The sequence below is a fragment of the Pogona vitticeps genome, chromosome 1 (assembly GCF_051106095.1).
Source record: "Pogona vitticeps strain Pit_001003342236 chromosome 1, PviZW2.1, whole genome shotgun sequence".
Classification (NCBI taxonomy): Eukaryota; Metazoa; Chordata; class Lepidosauria; order Squamata; family Agamidae; genus Pogona; species Pogona vitticeps.
Window position 1 is genome coordinate 69,439,157 of NC_135783.1, and position 14,461 is coordinate 69,453,617.

The following is a 14,461-nucleotide window of genomic DNA, read 5'->3' on the forward strand; positions in this document are numbered from 1 at the left end:
ATATGTTTTCACTGGACATCTCAGGTTATTCAAGATTAGTTCTGGATCCACCAACTGTTTGTTAATCAAAGAGATATCTGCAGCGGTATCCCTAGAGGCATTTATGGTCAAATCTCCCGTAGAAAAATGTAGGGTTACTGGTTCCGAAAAATTTTTCAGTGACCAATAAAACTGTTCTTCCGGTAGGATGCTACTGGGCTCTATAACTGAAAATTTCTCCCCTGAGGATATCTGCTGGTTTACTGTTGTAGAGACTTGAGCTACTTGTAAGCCCATTATCCTTGGCACAATCCTTGGCTCCTTTGCTTGCATTTCACTGCTTTCAGAAAAATTTGGCTTGACTCCTCCTTGTCTCTGGGGTGGCACATTCCTTAGTTGATTAACTTCATGTGGTTCTGTTGGTTGTTCTGGTATTTCTAGCGATGTTGCACTGAGATAGTTGACCTTCGGGGTTGTTGATTTGTATTTCCGTTGAGTTGGTATGGGTGCCTTCTCGAATCTCCTTGGTGTGGGTAAGGGTGTCTGTCGGAATTTTCGTGGGGCAGGTACCGGTGTTTTGCCAACTGGCTTCCCCTCTTGATTAGTTGATCCCGCCAGTCGTGGACAATCCCTTTTAAAATGGGCTCCTCCGCATTGAAAGCAAGTCAAGGGTGAACTAATCTGGCTAATGTCCATGCTTCTTTGCTCTCCAGCAAAAGACTGTCTTGGTTCAGGAACCACTGTTTTCTTAGCTTCATATAGGCTCTGCCTCCTAGGCACTTCTGGAATACTCCTAACTCTGGGAGTAGGTTCAATCTTCTTAAAGGAAATTATTTCTTCAGTTTCCTGGTAATCAGACAGGTTTCCACTGTCCATGCTCCCTAAAGAGCCTCTGGTCCACTCTTCCTCAGCAATCTTCCTCTGCAAAAAATGCAGTTTCATCTCATGGTATTCCCTTGCTTTTCTCTGACTCGTGGAGTGGGCTTCAAGCCATTGCCTCTGGCTCTCCATGAAGTCTGCCATCATCAGGGTAAGCTGTTCTTGCAACCTGAAACTTATATCCTTTGCATCTACTGGACTGCTGCTGGCCTCTGCTCCAGCTGTTCCCCTTTGCATGGTTATTTCTCCTGTTAGCAGGTCCTGCTGAGTTGGAACTTGTTCCGCCCCAGTGTACTGCTGTGTCCTTCTTGGCTTCACTTTTGGTTTAACAACTTCTGGATTTGCTTCCATTAACCTTTGGGCATCTTCTTCAGTAAATCTTGTGACAGCACTCCTCATATGAAATTCTTTGGGTATCTGTAGCGATCTACTAATAGTTGTTGATCTTGCTCCACTCTGCAGTAAGGAACTATGCTCCATTGCTGACAAAATCTCCTTATCCACTGATACTTCAGGCAGTGAAAACCGACTGCTAAAAGCCATTTTTCCTTTTTTTTTTCTCTCTCCTTGCAGCCTTGGCTGAAGCACGGGAGGAGCAATAAAACAATTAAACTGTCAACTTTGACTGATCCTACTTTCCCTCCAGGAAATCCTTTTGGCTCTGGCTTGGGGTAGGAAATTTTCCTTTTTAAACTTTATTTAATCACTTTTAAATTACTTTTATTATCCTGGCTGCTCCTTATAGACTCCTGCTACACTCAAAACAATTTTGCCACTCTGTCACCTGAGTGAATCGAGCTGGCACTTTTTAAACAGCACAATGCTTGTTCCTTAGAACTCTTAAGCCACTGGCAGAATCTCTCCTTGCATCACTTTAGCCTGAGCTTTCTGCATAGGAGTGTTCTCCAGTCACAATAATTTACAACCTTCTCTGCTTTGCTCTGAAGCTCACGCCAGAGAAGTTTCTCTTGTCCTTTATTTAGCAGTGTGTATCTGCTTGCTCACACATCTGCCTTCATAAAACAATTACCAGCGCTAATTCAGCCCTTGAGCAAAGCGCAAACCAAATCCCATCTGCCACTATACTGTAAACACGGCACGTAAGGCTCAGATCCCACCGCTGCCACCATGTGGTAAAAGCGTTCCTTAGAACTGCCTTTACACGAGACAGAGAGGGATTCAGAATGATTAGTCCCTAATGCTAGCAAAACCGGGTCCTGTAATTTTGCCCTAGGCGACTTCTCACTCCTTCACCCAAGTCTGTCTCGATTTTATATAAACAATCTGGAAGGTCTGCTCTTCCTCTTTTATTACTCTAGGACCCTCATTTGGTAATATGGTAATGTGGCCAGATCAAAACAATCTTAGTTTAAACATATCCAATTTACTACTGTAGCATGGTCTAAACAAGGAGACAGCTTACAGACAATTTGTCTTTTTATATTTTATTACAAAAGATAACATTTCGACAAGCTTAGTTTACGTCATTTAGTATTTCCAAAATAACCCCCAGCCTTAGCCACCAGTTATTTCCTCTATAAAATGAAAACAATAAAAAATGTCTAACTAGATCTTAAATAAGCATTCTTACGCAATCCTTTTGATTAAAGTTCTGTCGGCTGCATTTCTCTCGGTATGTCATCTCTTCTCCGTCCTTCTCCTTCTCCTCTCTTCGCCCATCTTCCTTAAATTAAGAAGTTATGTCCTTGTCCATGGAGTTGAGATAAGATATGGGTCAGCTTGCTCTTCTTAACTCTTTTTTTTTCTTTAGCTGGAGAAGAACTGACCTTGTACATTTTCTCTCTAATTAGCACCTGGGCATAAGCAGATTTCTAGCTTTTTCGTTGCAGCTCTGAAATAAATCCTAAGAAATACAACACTATTCTATTTTCATAATCAAATCCATGACACTGCTGACCCAACAAAATGTGGTTCCTTCTTTATATGCATTAATTTACATTCCTCACTTCTTATCTAGCGGCATGATCTTTGATTTTTTAAAAAAATAATGATACAATTGTCACTGGTTAGAGTCATATAAAGAAAAAGTGCAGCAAGTCTCGTGCTAATGAGCTCAACCTTCTCTTTTTCTGGGTACTGGAGAAAGAGATTGGAAGCTCAGGACAGAAGAACTGAGTTAACCTTTGCAGCAAAAGCAAAAGAGGGCTTGGTTACATGGGCTGGTTTGGAGCAGGTTAGTGCAGGCTAAATAAGAGTTGCCTAGGGTCAGTTAAAAATACAATATGCTCTTTGGTGCAATTCTGCCATCCAAATGGCAGAATGGAGCTCCAACGACCCTAATTGATCTGGCTCCTTCCAATCTGAATTTCTGATGTGATGAAGTGACTTAATAAATGAGCCACTTCAGGATATTGGCAAATTGAACCCTTCTTCTGCTCCTCAGCAGCGGGGCAAGGGAAGTGATTTTTTTCCCCAGACTGTAGTAAACCATTGCTGATGCTTGCAGCACTTATTTTTTTAAAGAAATATTTGTCTTAAAGGACAAGCTAGCCCTTCAAGGCAAACAAAAAAAAATATTTTTCATAGCTATATGAGAAAAAAATTCACTTCCCATGCTCTTCTGCTTAGGAGTAGAGGAAGGGTTTAATTGGACAACAGCCTGAAGTGGCTCACGTAAGCCACTCCATCACATCAGAAATTCAAACCAGAAAGAGCCTTGACAGCCACAAGGCTCACTTTTGGTCTGTTCCCAGAGGTCATGCACACTGGAAATGGACCAAAAGAGAGTTATCTATCCACACCAAAATGTAGAAGCCCTGGACACGGGCTCAGAAAGGTGCAGGTAGGAACGCTCTCGAGACAGTTTGGTTTGCTTCAGCGAGTACTTTGCGTACTCGCAGAAAAAAGGAGCAAACCAACTCATCCCTGCAGTGGACGAAACAGAGAGCTAAATGTGCATCTGATCACATCCAAAGTCTCTTGCTTTATTTTTAAATGAATAAGCTTTCACCTGGCATAAGCTTTTGAGAACTGCAGCCCATTTCAGATGCAAATCAGAGTTCTCTCTTACATCCAAGTTTTGGGAATTAACAACTTGTTTAAACTCCAGCTGCAAACAAGCTTAGATCTGAAATGACTGTTCAATCCTTGTTTGTTCTTACTTACAAAGGCTTTTAACAATTTGGAGTTCCAGAGTTATGTGATATGTTCTAAAGCGGAACATGTTGTTAGTTTATCAAATTTAAGTTCCAAAATCTGCATTTGCCAAGAGAATGAGAATGTGGAGTCACGATGAGTCAGGTGAGGAAGGTAGACCCTGCCACATCAACAAATATTGTCCCTTGCACATACTTTCTCAGTTCAGATACAGTGGCCAGAATCCTATTCTTGTTTGCATAACTTGTCACAGCTAAGTATACCTAAGTCAACCAGGTGTATGGGTGCTTCTCAGTCATGTGACTTGTCATGCAGCAGATTGTATAATCAAAGATGCTTCCCAGCACTTAGCCATTAGCCAATCAGCTGCACAATTTTCACAAACCTTACATGGATATGAATAAGATTCTATCACTGCACTCACCTCAGACGAACGAGCAGTGGTTTATAGCTAAAATGGTAATTCAAAAATTATTTGTTTTAAAGAGTTTGGTTTTCACTCATCTAATATCAAAACTCCAACTCTCTAAATCTGACATTGTGTCAGAATAACAGCTTTTCTTCTACCAAATAAAATGTACCAAATTGATATAAATCCATCTGACAGTTAAGTGATGATGAGTCAGGCATGCAGCACTATCACAAATTGATTCTTAGCTTTCGCCACACAGCTCACCACCTTCACAATCTTGGACCTGGATCAGCACTCACTCATTATGAAATCACAGAGCTATGCTTTGACAAAACAAAGGTGGCCACACAGAAAGTATGGTGGGGGCCAGGAAAAGGCAGTGTTGTGGGGGGGGAGAGGTCACCCTCCTCTTGGTAACCTGGAAACAATTGTTACTCCGCATCTAACCAGGCAACCATTTAATGACCTGATAAGCTTTTCAGTGCCAAAGGGGCAATGGAAGGTGGGAATTCAAGCCGTCTTTTTAAGAGTCCAAGAACATTTGGGGGACAATGGAAAAAATATCTGCCTTACACTTTCCATTATTATTTAAAGGTACACCGTATGGAGCAGCAGACTGCAACCCAGGAAAACCAGTCACAAGTCCGTGAGAAAATTGCTGCTCGGGCATTTGCTCTACAGTACCTGTCAAACCTCGTTCCTTCAGTCTTTTCTAGTCTTTTGAATAAGGGGTTCTTCTATGACAATGTACACAGAGGTATGTGCCATTCTTTACTGGACAGAATCTCTTATTTTTATTTCTTCCCTCCCTCCCTCCCTCCCTCTCTCGGCATTCAAATCTCAGGAAGTTGTCTTAGTTTTAAACTGGCCTCTGGGTTCAATAAAGGGCAGGATGAGGGTGAACAAACTGAAGCTCAATCCAGAAAAGCAGAGGTGTGCCTGCTTAGTTGAAAGGAGAGATTTGGGAATAGGATTCAGTCTGTGCTAGACAGAATAGCATTCACTGTGAAAATTCAGCTTTGTTGATTGAGGGTTCTTTTGGATTCACCCTTGAGGTTAAATGGCCAAGACCCACCAGGGCACTGGCATACTTAAACCTAATGTAACAGCTGTACCCGTTCCTTGATATGTCTGGCCTGACAACAGTGACCCTTGTCTTAGTTACATCCTGTTTGGACTACTACAGCTCATTATTTGTGGGTCTGGCTTTGAAGAGCATTTAGAAAGTGCAATTGGTGAAAAATGCTCTAGCACTAGATGAGGGCTAGCACTAGATCAGGTTTGTCCAACCTGCGGCCCGAGGGCCGCATGCGGCCCAGGTCGGCTCATAATGCGGCCCATTGCAATTTTTTATTTTTAAAGAAATTCCAAAGTTTCAAGTTACACTGCCGGCGCTTGTGGCCGGAATGCGGCCGGGACACGCCACAACAGTGGGGGGGGGGGAGAGGGAAGGAAGGAAGGAGTGGGAGGGGAGGAGAGGGGAGAAGGGGCCTGCATGACTGCATTGCGCCATCCTTGTCAATAGGTGGACCGCCTCCCAGCCCCATAAAACCACCGGAATTGAAGCTGGCAGCCTCTGCTGTCTGAGATCGCAGCTGCCGGCAAGCGCGCTTGGAGCGGGGCTGTGGAGGACAGCTAGGGCTGCCCCCCCAATGCAGCCCAAACCAAATTTTCATCTTCTAATGTGGCCCAGGGAAGGTGAAAGGTTGGACACCCCTGAACAAGATGAAGGCTAATGACAGGGAGTATGCTACAACAATTCTGGTGGCTGCTAATCATTTTCCAAACCCTTCTGTATAATATGGCACATGGCACCCTATACAGCTTAGCTCCAGGCTGTTTGAAGGCCCACATCTTACTCTTTGAGCCTCTCCATGTTTTAAGACCTTTGTAGGAGGACCTTCTCTCAGTGCCACTGCTTTCACAGAGACCACAGGAAGGGGTTCTGGAGGAGGTCCTTTCAATGGCTCCTCTCAGGCAGTGGCACTCCCTTTCTCGGGAGGTGAGGCTGGCTGACTCTTTGCTGTCCCATCAGCTGACAAAGACGCTTCTATTTAGAGAGGCCTTTGGCCGCTGTATCACTGATGAAGGGAAGCCTTTTGATGGTGGGTGCTGTTCTTTTGTTGTTGCAATTGTTCTTTTGAAATGTTTTAATGTTTTTAATGTTAATGTTTGCATTAATTCTATCTTTTAATATTAATGTCGCTTTAATATTGCAATTTGATATATTTTTTAAAGTTATATTGTGAGACATCTTGGAATCACGCAAGAGAGAAAGGTGGAATATAAATGAAATATATAGAGACACAGATGCATAGATACATACTTTGAAAACATTTATACTACAGATACAAATACTAATCCTAAATATTTTGATTGGCAATGCCTGGATCCAACAGATAGCCCAGTATAGCACCCGTAGTGTTAGAAAGGGCTTTGTACAGTATTTCAGAACACCTATTTTGACACTGCAGAATTTTTTTCACATTCATGCACTAAATTTCAGTCTACAGTGGTGCCTTGACTTACGAACTTAATCCATTCCAGAAGATGGTTGTAACTCGAAATGGTCATAAGTCGAAGCACCATTTCCCATAGGAATGCACTGAAACGTGATTAATCCATTCTGGCTGGAAAAAAATCACACACCCAGGAAAAAAACCACTGCAAGACCCATTTGAAATGCGATTAATCCATTCTGGCCGAAGGGGGGGAAAAGCCAAAAAGCAAACAAACCCTGCAAGACCCATCGGAAACACGGAAACCACCCCCCAAAAAAATAAACAAAGACTGTAAGATCCATCACAGTACAGAAACATAACCCCCAGTCCAAAACTATGCTTCAAAACAGACCCAGATCAGGTAGTTTTCAGAAAGCAGAAAGCACCACCTTACCAGGCAGTCCAAAGCCTCCTCCGAATGTGCACACTCTAACCGCTGGGAAAAAAGAGCTACAAAGAAGCAGCCTCTTGGCCACCAATGGTTAGCAGTTTGAATTCCCTGCCTTTTTTCCCGATTGTAACTCGAAGCTCCGGTCGCAAGTCAAAGCAAAATTTTGTGGTCAGAGCTGGGCATAACTCGAATTGGTCATGAGTCAGGACGTTCGTAAGTCGAGGCACCACTGTATATTAATCAAAAATATATCCTCCTCCATTTGGTTTACAAGACAAAAATCCAAATTATAAATGATATCATAATAATCTTAACAAAACTGAAAATTAAAACAAAAGCACAGAGTAAATCAATGAACCATAAAGAGACAGAAACACTGTGATTCTTAACAAAACAGCAGTAGAAAGCAGGACAGCAGTCATTAATGAATGGATACTTCTTACAGTTAGCCTATTTGTATTTCCAGAATAAGATTCCAAAAAGAAATGCATTACGGTAAGTCTGTGTTTCTTTTACAATGACCAATCAAAATATAAAGATACACAGGTGAGAAAAACCGCATGCTGTGATGAGTAGGCATATTTTATCACTTTAGGGAATGCCTCTGCAAAATAAATAAATAAATTTGGAGTGGTCCAAATTGCAATCTATTTCCTTGTGTGATCACACCCTTACTTGGGGATTAATCCTGCTACACAGAGTGCAACTTACCACCAAATAACTGTATATAAAATCAGGCTATACATTATTTTGCCTATTTGTTTGTGCATCAAGCAACCTTATAATGCACACATACATATCCAGAGAGACACGCAAAGAGAAATACAATACCAAAAGTTATATCGTGGGTCAGTCCCAGTCATTACTGCTCAGCATTCTTATTTATTATTGCTCCTAAAACTACCATGGTGTCCCACTGGAAATGGGATCTAATTTTGCATGTGCAATCAGAAATGAAAATAATGTGCTTGTTTTTCTCTCTCATATCATATAGAAATTGAAGAACAATTCCTTCCCTATGTGATGGGGAATGTAGAAAAGAAGATGGAGAAGAGGATTCTAGGAAGAATAGTGACCGATTGTAAGTTAGCAGATATCAGTTTGTACCCAAAGTTCGTATAGATTATAAAATCCATGGCTAATTTATCAAAACTTGTTCTAGCCAAGGTACTAGTCAAACAACGTTTGGAAGAGGTAGCTGTGTTAGTCTGTGCAGGCACATCAGGCAGAATTCAATGAAACAAAACAAAACAAAACGACAAAAACATTTGGCACCTTAAAGCCTATTATACTGTATTTTAATGTGGGCTTTCGTGGACACATCCACTTCATCAGACACATGGAAACAGAATAAAATGTAGAAGTGGATGTGTCCACAAAAGCTCACAATAAAATATGACAGTTAGTCTTTAAGGTGCCACATGTTTTTGTCTTGTTTTGTTTTGTTTCTTTGGATTTTGCCTGATAAACATGGTCTTCTGATACCTCTTCACCTGGAAAACTAGATTACACTCATGAAATAACAGAACAGCACAATCATATTGCTCTGATCAAATATGCTAGCCTTTCCCAACCTGTAACCCCATCATCCCCAGCCAAAATGAACACTGGCCATGAGTGACTGGAATGACAGTCCAAACATCTGGAGAGTGCCAAGGGAGTCTAACATGTTATCAGGCAGTGATTAACAACATATTTAATCACAAGAATTGTTCTGGGCCTTTTACAATAACTTGTACATGACAATGACTGGTTTTACCGTAAATGACACATGACCAGTACATATATAAAGGGTTACTGCATATAGGCTTAATGTAGTTAAAGCCTGGAGATCATGAGTTTTTGTGCAAGCAGTTCAAACACTATACTTTTGTTGTCAATGTACAATAGGGATGCTGATTCTAAAACCATCAGCTAGATCACCATTGACACTAGGGACACTTTCAACACAGCCTAGTATGTAAAACTTTATCAGCATATTCGGATAGATCATTTATACAGAATAAATGATTCTATTCTTAACACCATTTCTCCTTTCCATTGAATTCTAAGGAAGTTGTCTTGGTTCTAAACCATTGCCTGGTATCAGGAATAGCCTTGATGAGGGCAAGCAAACTGAAACTCAATCCAGACAAGACAGAGGTGCTCTGGGTCAATCAGAAGGCAGATGAGGTAGTAGGTTAGTGGAAGAACTGGCACCTCATTAACCAAGTACCATCCCGCATGACCCTTAGTCATTTGCAGGGTATAGAAGACCCATGCATACCCAATATAGTGGAGTGGGAAAGAAAGGTGGCAAGGCGTTTTCACCACAGTGTCTGGGGCAGAGAGTGGTTGCAGTAGAGACGAGAAAATTTGTGATGGCCACTGCACCATCTAATCCAGGATGTGGCAACTCAATGGCACACCACTTTCTACCTGCTTGGAGAATGCTGGAGCAACAAAGGACACTCCAGTATTTGGCGCTGGAGACTTCCACTGGTGTGACTGCTCCTCTGGGCAGAGAAGAGTGGGGCACTATGAGTCAAGTGCTCTGTGCTCTCTGAAGGTTTGAGTGTGCAATGCAAGTCCTTAGTGGGGAGGCTGGCATCCTTAACCAGGTGATGCCAATGTTCCAGGGCTTGGTTTGCATGATGGAGAGCATGATGGGACAGTCTAGGTGAATGGGAGATTCCCTAGAAGGAAAACAGCATTTTTCCCCAGCCTGATATAGTGGCCCTGGTCAACAAAGTAAGGAACCTACTCCACCACAGGTGGAAAAAGGAGCAAATTCTAGCAACCCTCTTGGACCCCCAAATTAAACAGCGGGCAAGGGATCTTAAGCAGCAGTGGGGGAGGGAAATGCCAGCCAACCTTCCATCACATTCAGCAGCAGCTAGTGAAGGAAATCTGGCTAGCACTGAGGGGTCACACAGAACAGAAAGACACCAGCACCCCAAACAGCAGTATCATCAGTTGTATTCTAGAGTCCCACACTCCTGAAACATCAGGGTAAGCTTTTTGGGTCACTGTTTTGTCAAGCGTGGCAGGGGCCTGTCCTTAAGAGATGCCATCCCAGAGGAAGGACAGGGCAGAGGCAAAGGTACAGGCATACATGCAGGAGCCCTGCAAGCCAAAGGAGACTGGTCCTTTGTCTTGGTGGGCTGAGGAGGAGTCTGGTTGGGGAGGTCTGCCCAAGGGTGGCCATGAGACTGTCCTGCCCACCAACTCATGTGCCCATTAAGAGGGTGTTCTCTTAGGCAGGGAACATTATCAGTCTACACTGATCACACAGGGAACATGGATCTGTAGAAAAGCTTATTTTCCTTACGGTTCACCTACTACCGCTAAATTTCCCTGAAGTCCCCTTTAAGGAAGAGAGAATGGTACTAGGTATGCCATGCTTCAATCTGCTGCTCCCTCTTTCTGCCTTTCATTCTTTCAACTGTTACTCCAAGATTATGCTTGGTCATGCAACTGTGCTGTGCCCCATCCTGTTGGCACAATTCCTATCCACCACAGGCTATATGCTGCTCCACTGCTGCCCAGGGGCCTGCTGGCATTCCCACTTTCCAGGATTCCATCAGCATGTCCATTATAAGGTAAAGGTAAAGGTTCCCCTTGATATTTAGTCTAGTCGTGTCTGACTCTAGGGCGCGGTGCTCATCCCCGTTTCCAAGCCATAGAGCCAGCGTTTGTCCGAAGACAGTTTCCGTGATCATGTGGCCAGCGCGACTAGACGCGGAACACCATTCCCTTTCCACCGTGGTGGTACCTATTTATCTACTCGCATTTTTTACATGCTTTCAAACTGCCAGGTTGTCAGGAGCTGGGACAAGCGACGGGAGCTCACTCTGTCGCATGGATTCGATCTTAACGATGGCTAGTCTTCTGACCTTGCAGCACAGAGGCTTCTGCAGTTTAACCCGCAGTGCCACCACATCCCAATGTCCATTACAGTCATTTCCTAATACCTAGGTGCTGCTGTCTGTTGGTGTGTATTCTTCTTGTTTGGCACAATCACAAGGAAGGTGTCTAAGGACACAGGAAAATTCTTTAAAAATGTCTTGCCTGTTTGTGTTTTGTTTTTCAAAGGGGAAAATAATCACTATGTTCATATTGACTGTAACTAAGTTCCAGGTATCTGGATATCCCAAATTTTTAAAATTCCAGATTCTGGCTCTGAAGAGCCATAACTCCCAATTTCAAATGTGAATTCCAAATCCAGGTGCCAGTGCACATCCCTACTTCCTAGTACTTAAGATCATCCTCTTGGATTATCTTCTGCTCTCAGTCCCATTGCAAGTATGTTTGATGGGGATATGAGAGAGGGCTTTCTCTGTGGCTGCTCGCAGGTTGTGGAATTTTCTCCCTCAAGAGGTTAGGCTGGCAGCTCCCTTTTATCCTTCTGCCAATACATGAAGGCCCACCTCTTTGGGCAGGCCTTTAATAACCATAACTGAATCCTTGAACACTGGTTTTTATCTGAGTAAGTTTCTTTTTAAACTTTTGGATGTTTTTAATCAGTCAATGTATTTTAACTACTGATAGTTTGATTGTTTTTAATGTATAATTTATTGTGTTTAGTTTTTTAACATTATGGCTTATAAACAAACAAACTCTGAATTTCAGGTACTTACTGTCCAAAATTAAGTATTTTTGGATCCACTGACTGGAACACTTCTCCTTAACTGAAATTACTGGGATTTGAAAGTATTTCATTCTAGCCAGATTCTGTCCTTTCTTACTCTCCTGTCTGTTTAGAGTCTTAAAAGCACAAGACTCATAGAGAAGCTATTTCCTCAGATATAACTAGAATCCAGACTTGCCTTAAACCTTGCAAGTGGCCAGTGGAACTTCTAACTGTCCTAGGGCAACAAACACCAATGTAGCAATACACATGTTTCAAAGGTCATTTGTTGTACAGCATGCACCATTTGTTTGTATGCTGGATTATGGAGGACTCTCAAATATACAGCCCGCAAACATGCAAATAGCTCCCTGGTATTATAATCCAGAGGCACTCTGCAGCAGTGTCTTTTTTGCCTTAATGAAAGGAGGACATGGCAGGTAAGCACTTTAGTTGTTGTTGTTTAGTTGTTAAGTCGTGTCCAACTCTTCATGACCCTAAGGACCAGAGCATGCCAGACCCTCCTGTCTTCCACTGCCTCCCGGAGTTGTGTCAAATTCATGTTGGTAACTTCAATGACACTGTCCAACCATCTTGTCCTCTGTCGTCCCCTTCTGCTCTTGTCTTCACACTTCTTCTCATGAGATGGCCAATGTACTGGAGCCTCAGCTTCAGGATCTGTCCTTCCAGTGAGCACTCAGGGTTGATTTCCTTTAGAATTGATAGGTTTGTTCTCTTTGCAGTCCAGGGGACTCCCAACAGTCTCCTCCAGCACCACAATTCAAAAGCATCAATTCTTCAGCGGTCAGCTTTCTTTATGGTCCAGCTCTCACTTCCATACATCATTACAGGGAAAACCATAGCTTTGACTAGTCTGACTTTTGTTGGCAAGGTGATGTCTCTGCTTTTTAAGATGCTGTCTATGTTTGTCATCACTTTCCTCCCAAGAAGCAGGCGTCTTTTAATTTCGTGGCTGCTCTCTCCATCTGCAGTGATCATGGAGCCCAAGAAAGTAAAATCTGTCACTGCCTCCATATCTTCCCCTTCTATTTGCCCAGAGGTGATGGGACCAGTGGCCATGATCTTAGTGTTTTTTTTATGTTGAGCTTCAGACCATTTTTTGCACTCTGCTGCAAATGAAAGATGATGCTGTCTGGATCCCCTCCAAATTTCTGTATTTGCAGCAGAACTATTGCATATGCACGCAAGCACATGCACGCACATGCATGCACACACACACACAAAGCCTTGTGGAAGCAGTCCTACTGTGTTTTCAGCTTGGAAACGTTACTTTTTGGATCTTAACTCCCAGAATTCCCCTGGCCAGCATTGTGGTCAAAAATAACTTTTTTCCTGCTCAGACTTTGTGACAGTCTCATTACTGCCTTTCACGATTCAAAGTTCAAAAAGGACAAGGGGTTAAAAAATTAACAAGCAATTTAAATGTTTCTATATAAAGAAACTTCCACTTCTTTGATCTACTATTCTTATATGTGTATAGAAGGATGCATTTCTCCAAGACTTCTTGTGGGTGAACCTGAATATATATACAAATTTAATTAATGTAGCTGCCTTCCTGATTATAATTTAGAAGAGATCATCTCATTCCAAGTAACAAACTTGAAATAACTAATTTTTCAGTGTTAATTAACGAGGTGGAGAAAAGGAGGTTGGACGACTTTGCAGAAAATATGTTGCTCAGTAAATCACAAAGTTATCGAAAACAGAAAACCTTCCAATTTCCCTCTCAGAAGGATGATGAAAGAAGCTATTTTGGTGCAAAAGGACACTCAGATTGGTCATGAACTATGAAGCTTGAAGACCAATAATCACCCAAAAAATCAGGTAATGGGGGAAAAATAATAACTGGTCATATCAAAAAAGATGCTCAGCATTGGTTTATCCATGAAAACAGAGTGATTATCACATTGGGAATGTCAGCCTGCTTATGGCTACAGTCCTCACACACTGGCTTAAAGGTGACTGTGAAGGTAGTCATTGAAGTTGCGGAGCAATGGGACTGATTTGGAAGTGTCCATGCCCATTCAGAGAGGCAGCGTGGTGGACTGGATAAAGAGACAGACTGGGACTAAAGACAGAATTTCACTCAGCCATGGAAATTCACTGGGATGTGGCAATGGTAGAAACCTTTCCTTGAATATCTCATATACCTTAAAAAGCCCGTTAGGGTTGCTAGACATTAGATGTGACTTGATGTCACCTAACAACAAATCCCCATTTAGCTAAAGATGTGGTCTCTTTTCCAGAGCTCTGCCCTAAAACTGGGGAGGGGAAACGGACAGACAGCCACACAGACAAAGTGCAGTAGAACAATAATGCATGAAAAATTAAATAGCAAGTAAGTGGAAAAGGAAAGCATACTATTTGCTGCTACAAAAAATAAAATAAATTGGAGAGCTGGCCAGGAGCACAACAGAAAGGGCAAGACAACAATCTGAATTGTGTTTCAAATTTGTTGTCCATCATGCAAAACATGGCATCAGAAACTGGGTTCATTCACAGGATCCATGATGGATCTGTATTGTCATTTCTTCTGATGTTATCTGATATCA

General features: G+C 42.3%; 1 protein-coding gene and 1 long non-coding RNA gene across 2 annotated transcripts in view; one reads left to right on the forward strand and one right to left on the reverse strand.

The window, feature by feature from the left end:
• RSPH3 (radial spoke head 3) overlaps positions 1-14,461 on the forward strand; it is a 46,922-nt gene that overhangs the window by 25,071 nt on the left and 7,390 nt on the right. The window contains exons 6-8 of the mRNA XM_020809422.3: positions 4,982-5,144; positions 8,274-8,360; positions 13,530-13,733. Coding sequence (XP_020665081.3) covers positions 4,982-5,144; positions 8,274-8,360; positions 13,530-13,693 — 414 coding nt within the window. The 3' untranslated portion in view covers positions 13,694-13,733. The remainder of the gene's footprint in view (positions 1-4,981; positions 5,145-8,273; positions 8,361-13,529; positions 13,734-14,461) is intronic.
• LOC144585917 (uncharacterized) overlaps positions 1-14,461 on the reverse strand; it is a 33,770-nt gene that overhangs the window by 16,486 nt on the left and 2,823 nt on the right. The gene's annotated exons all lie outside the window — the stretch shown is intronic.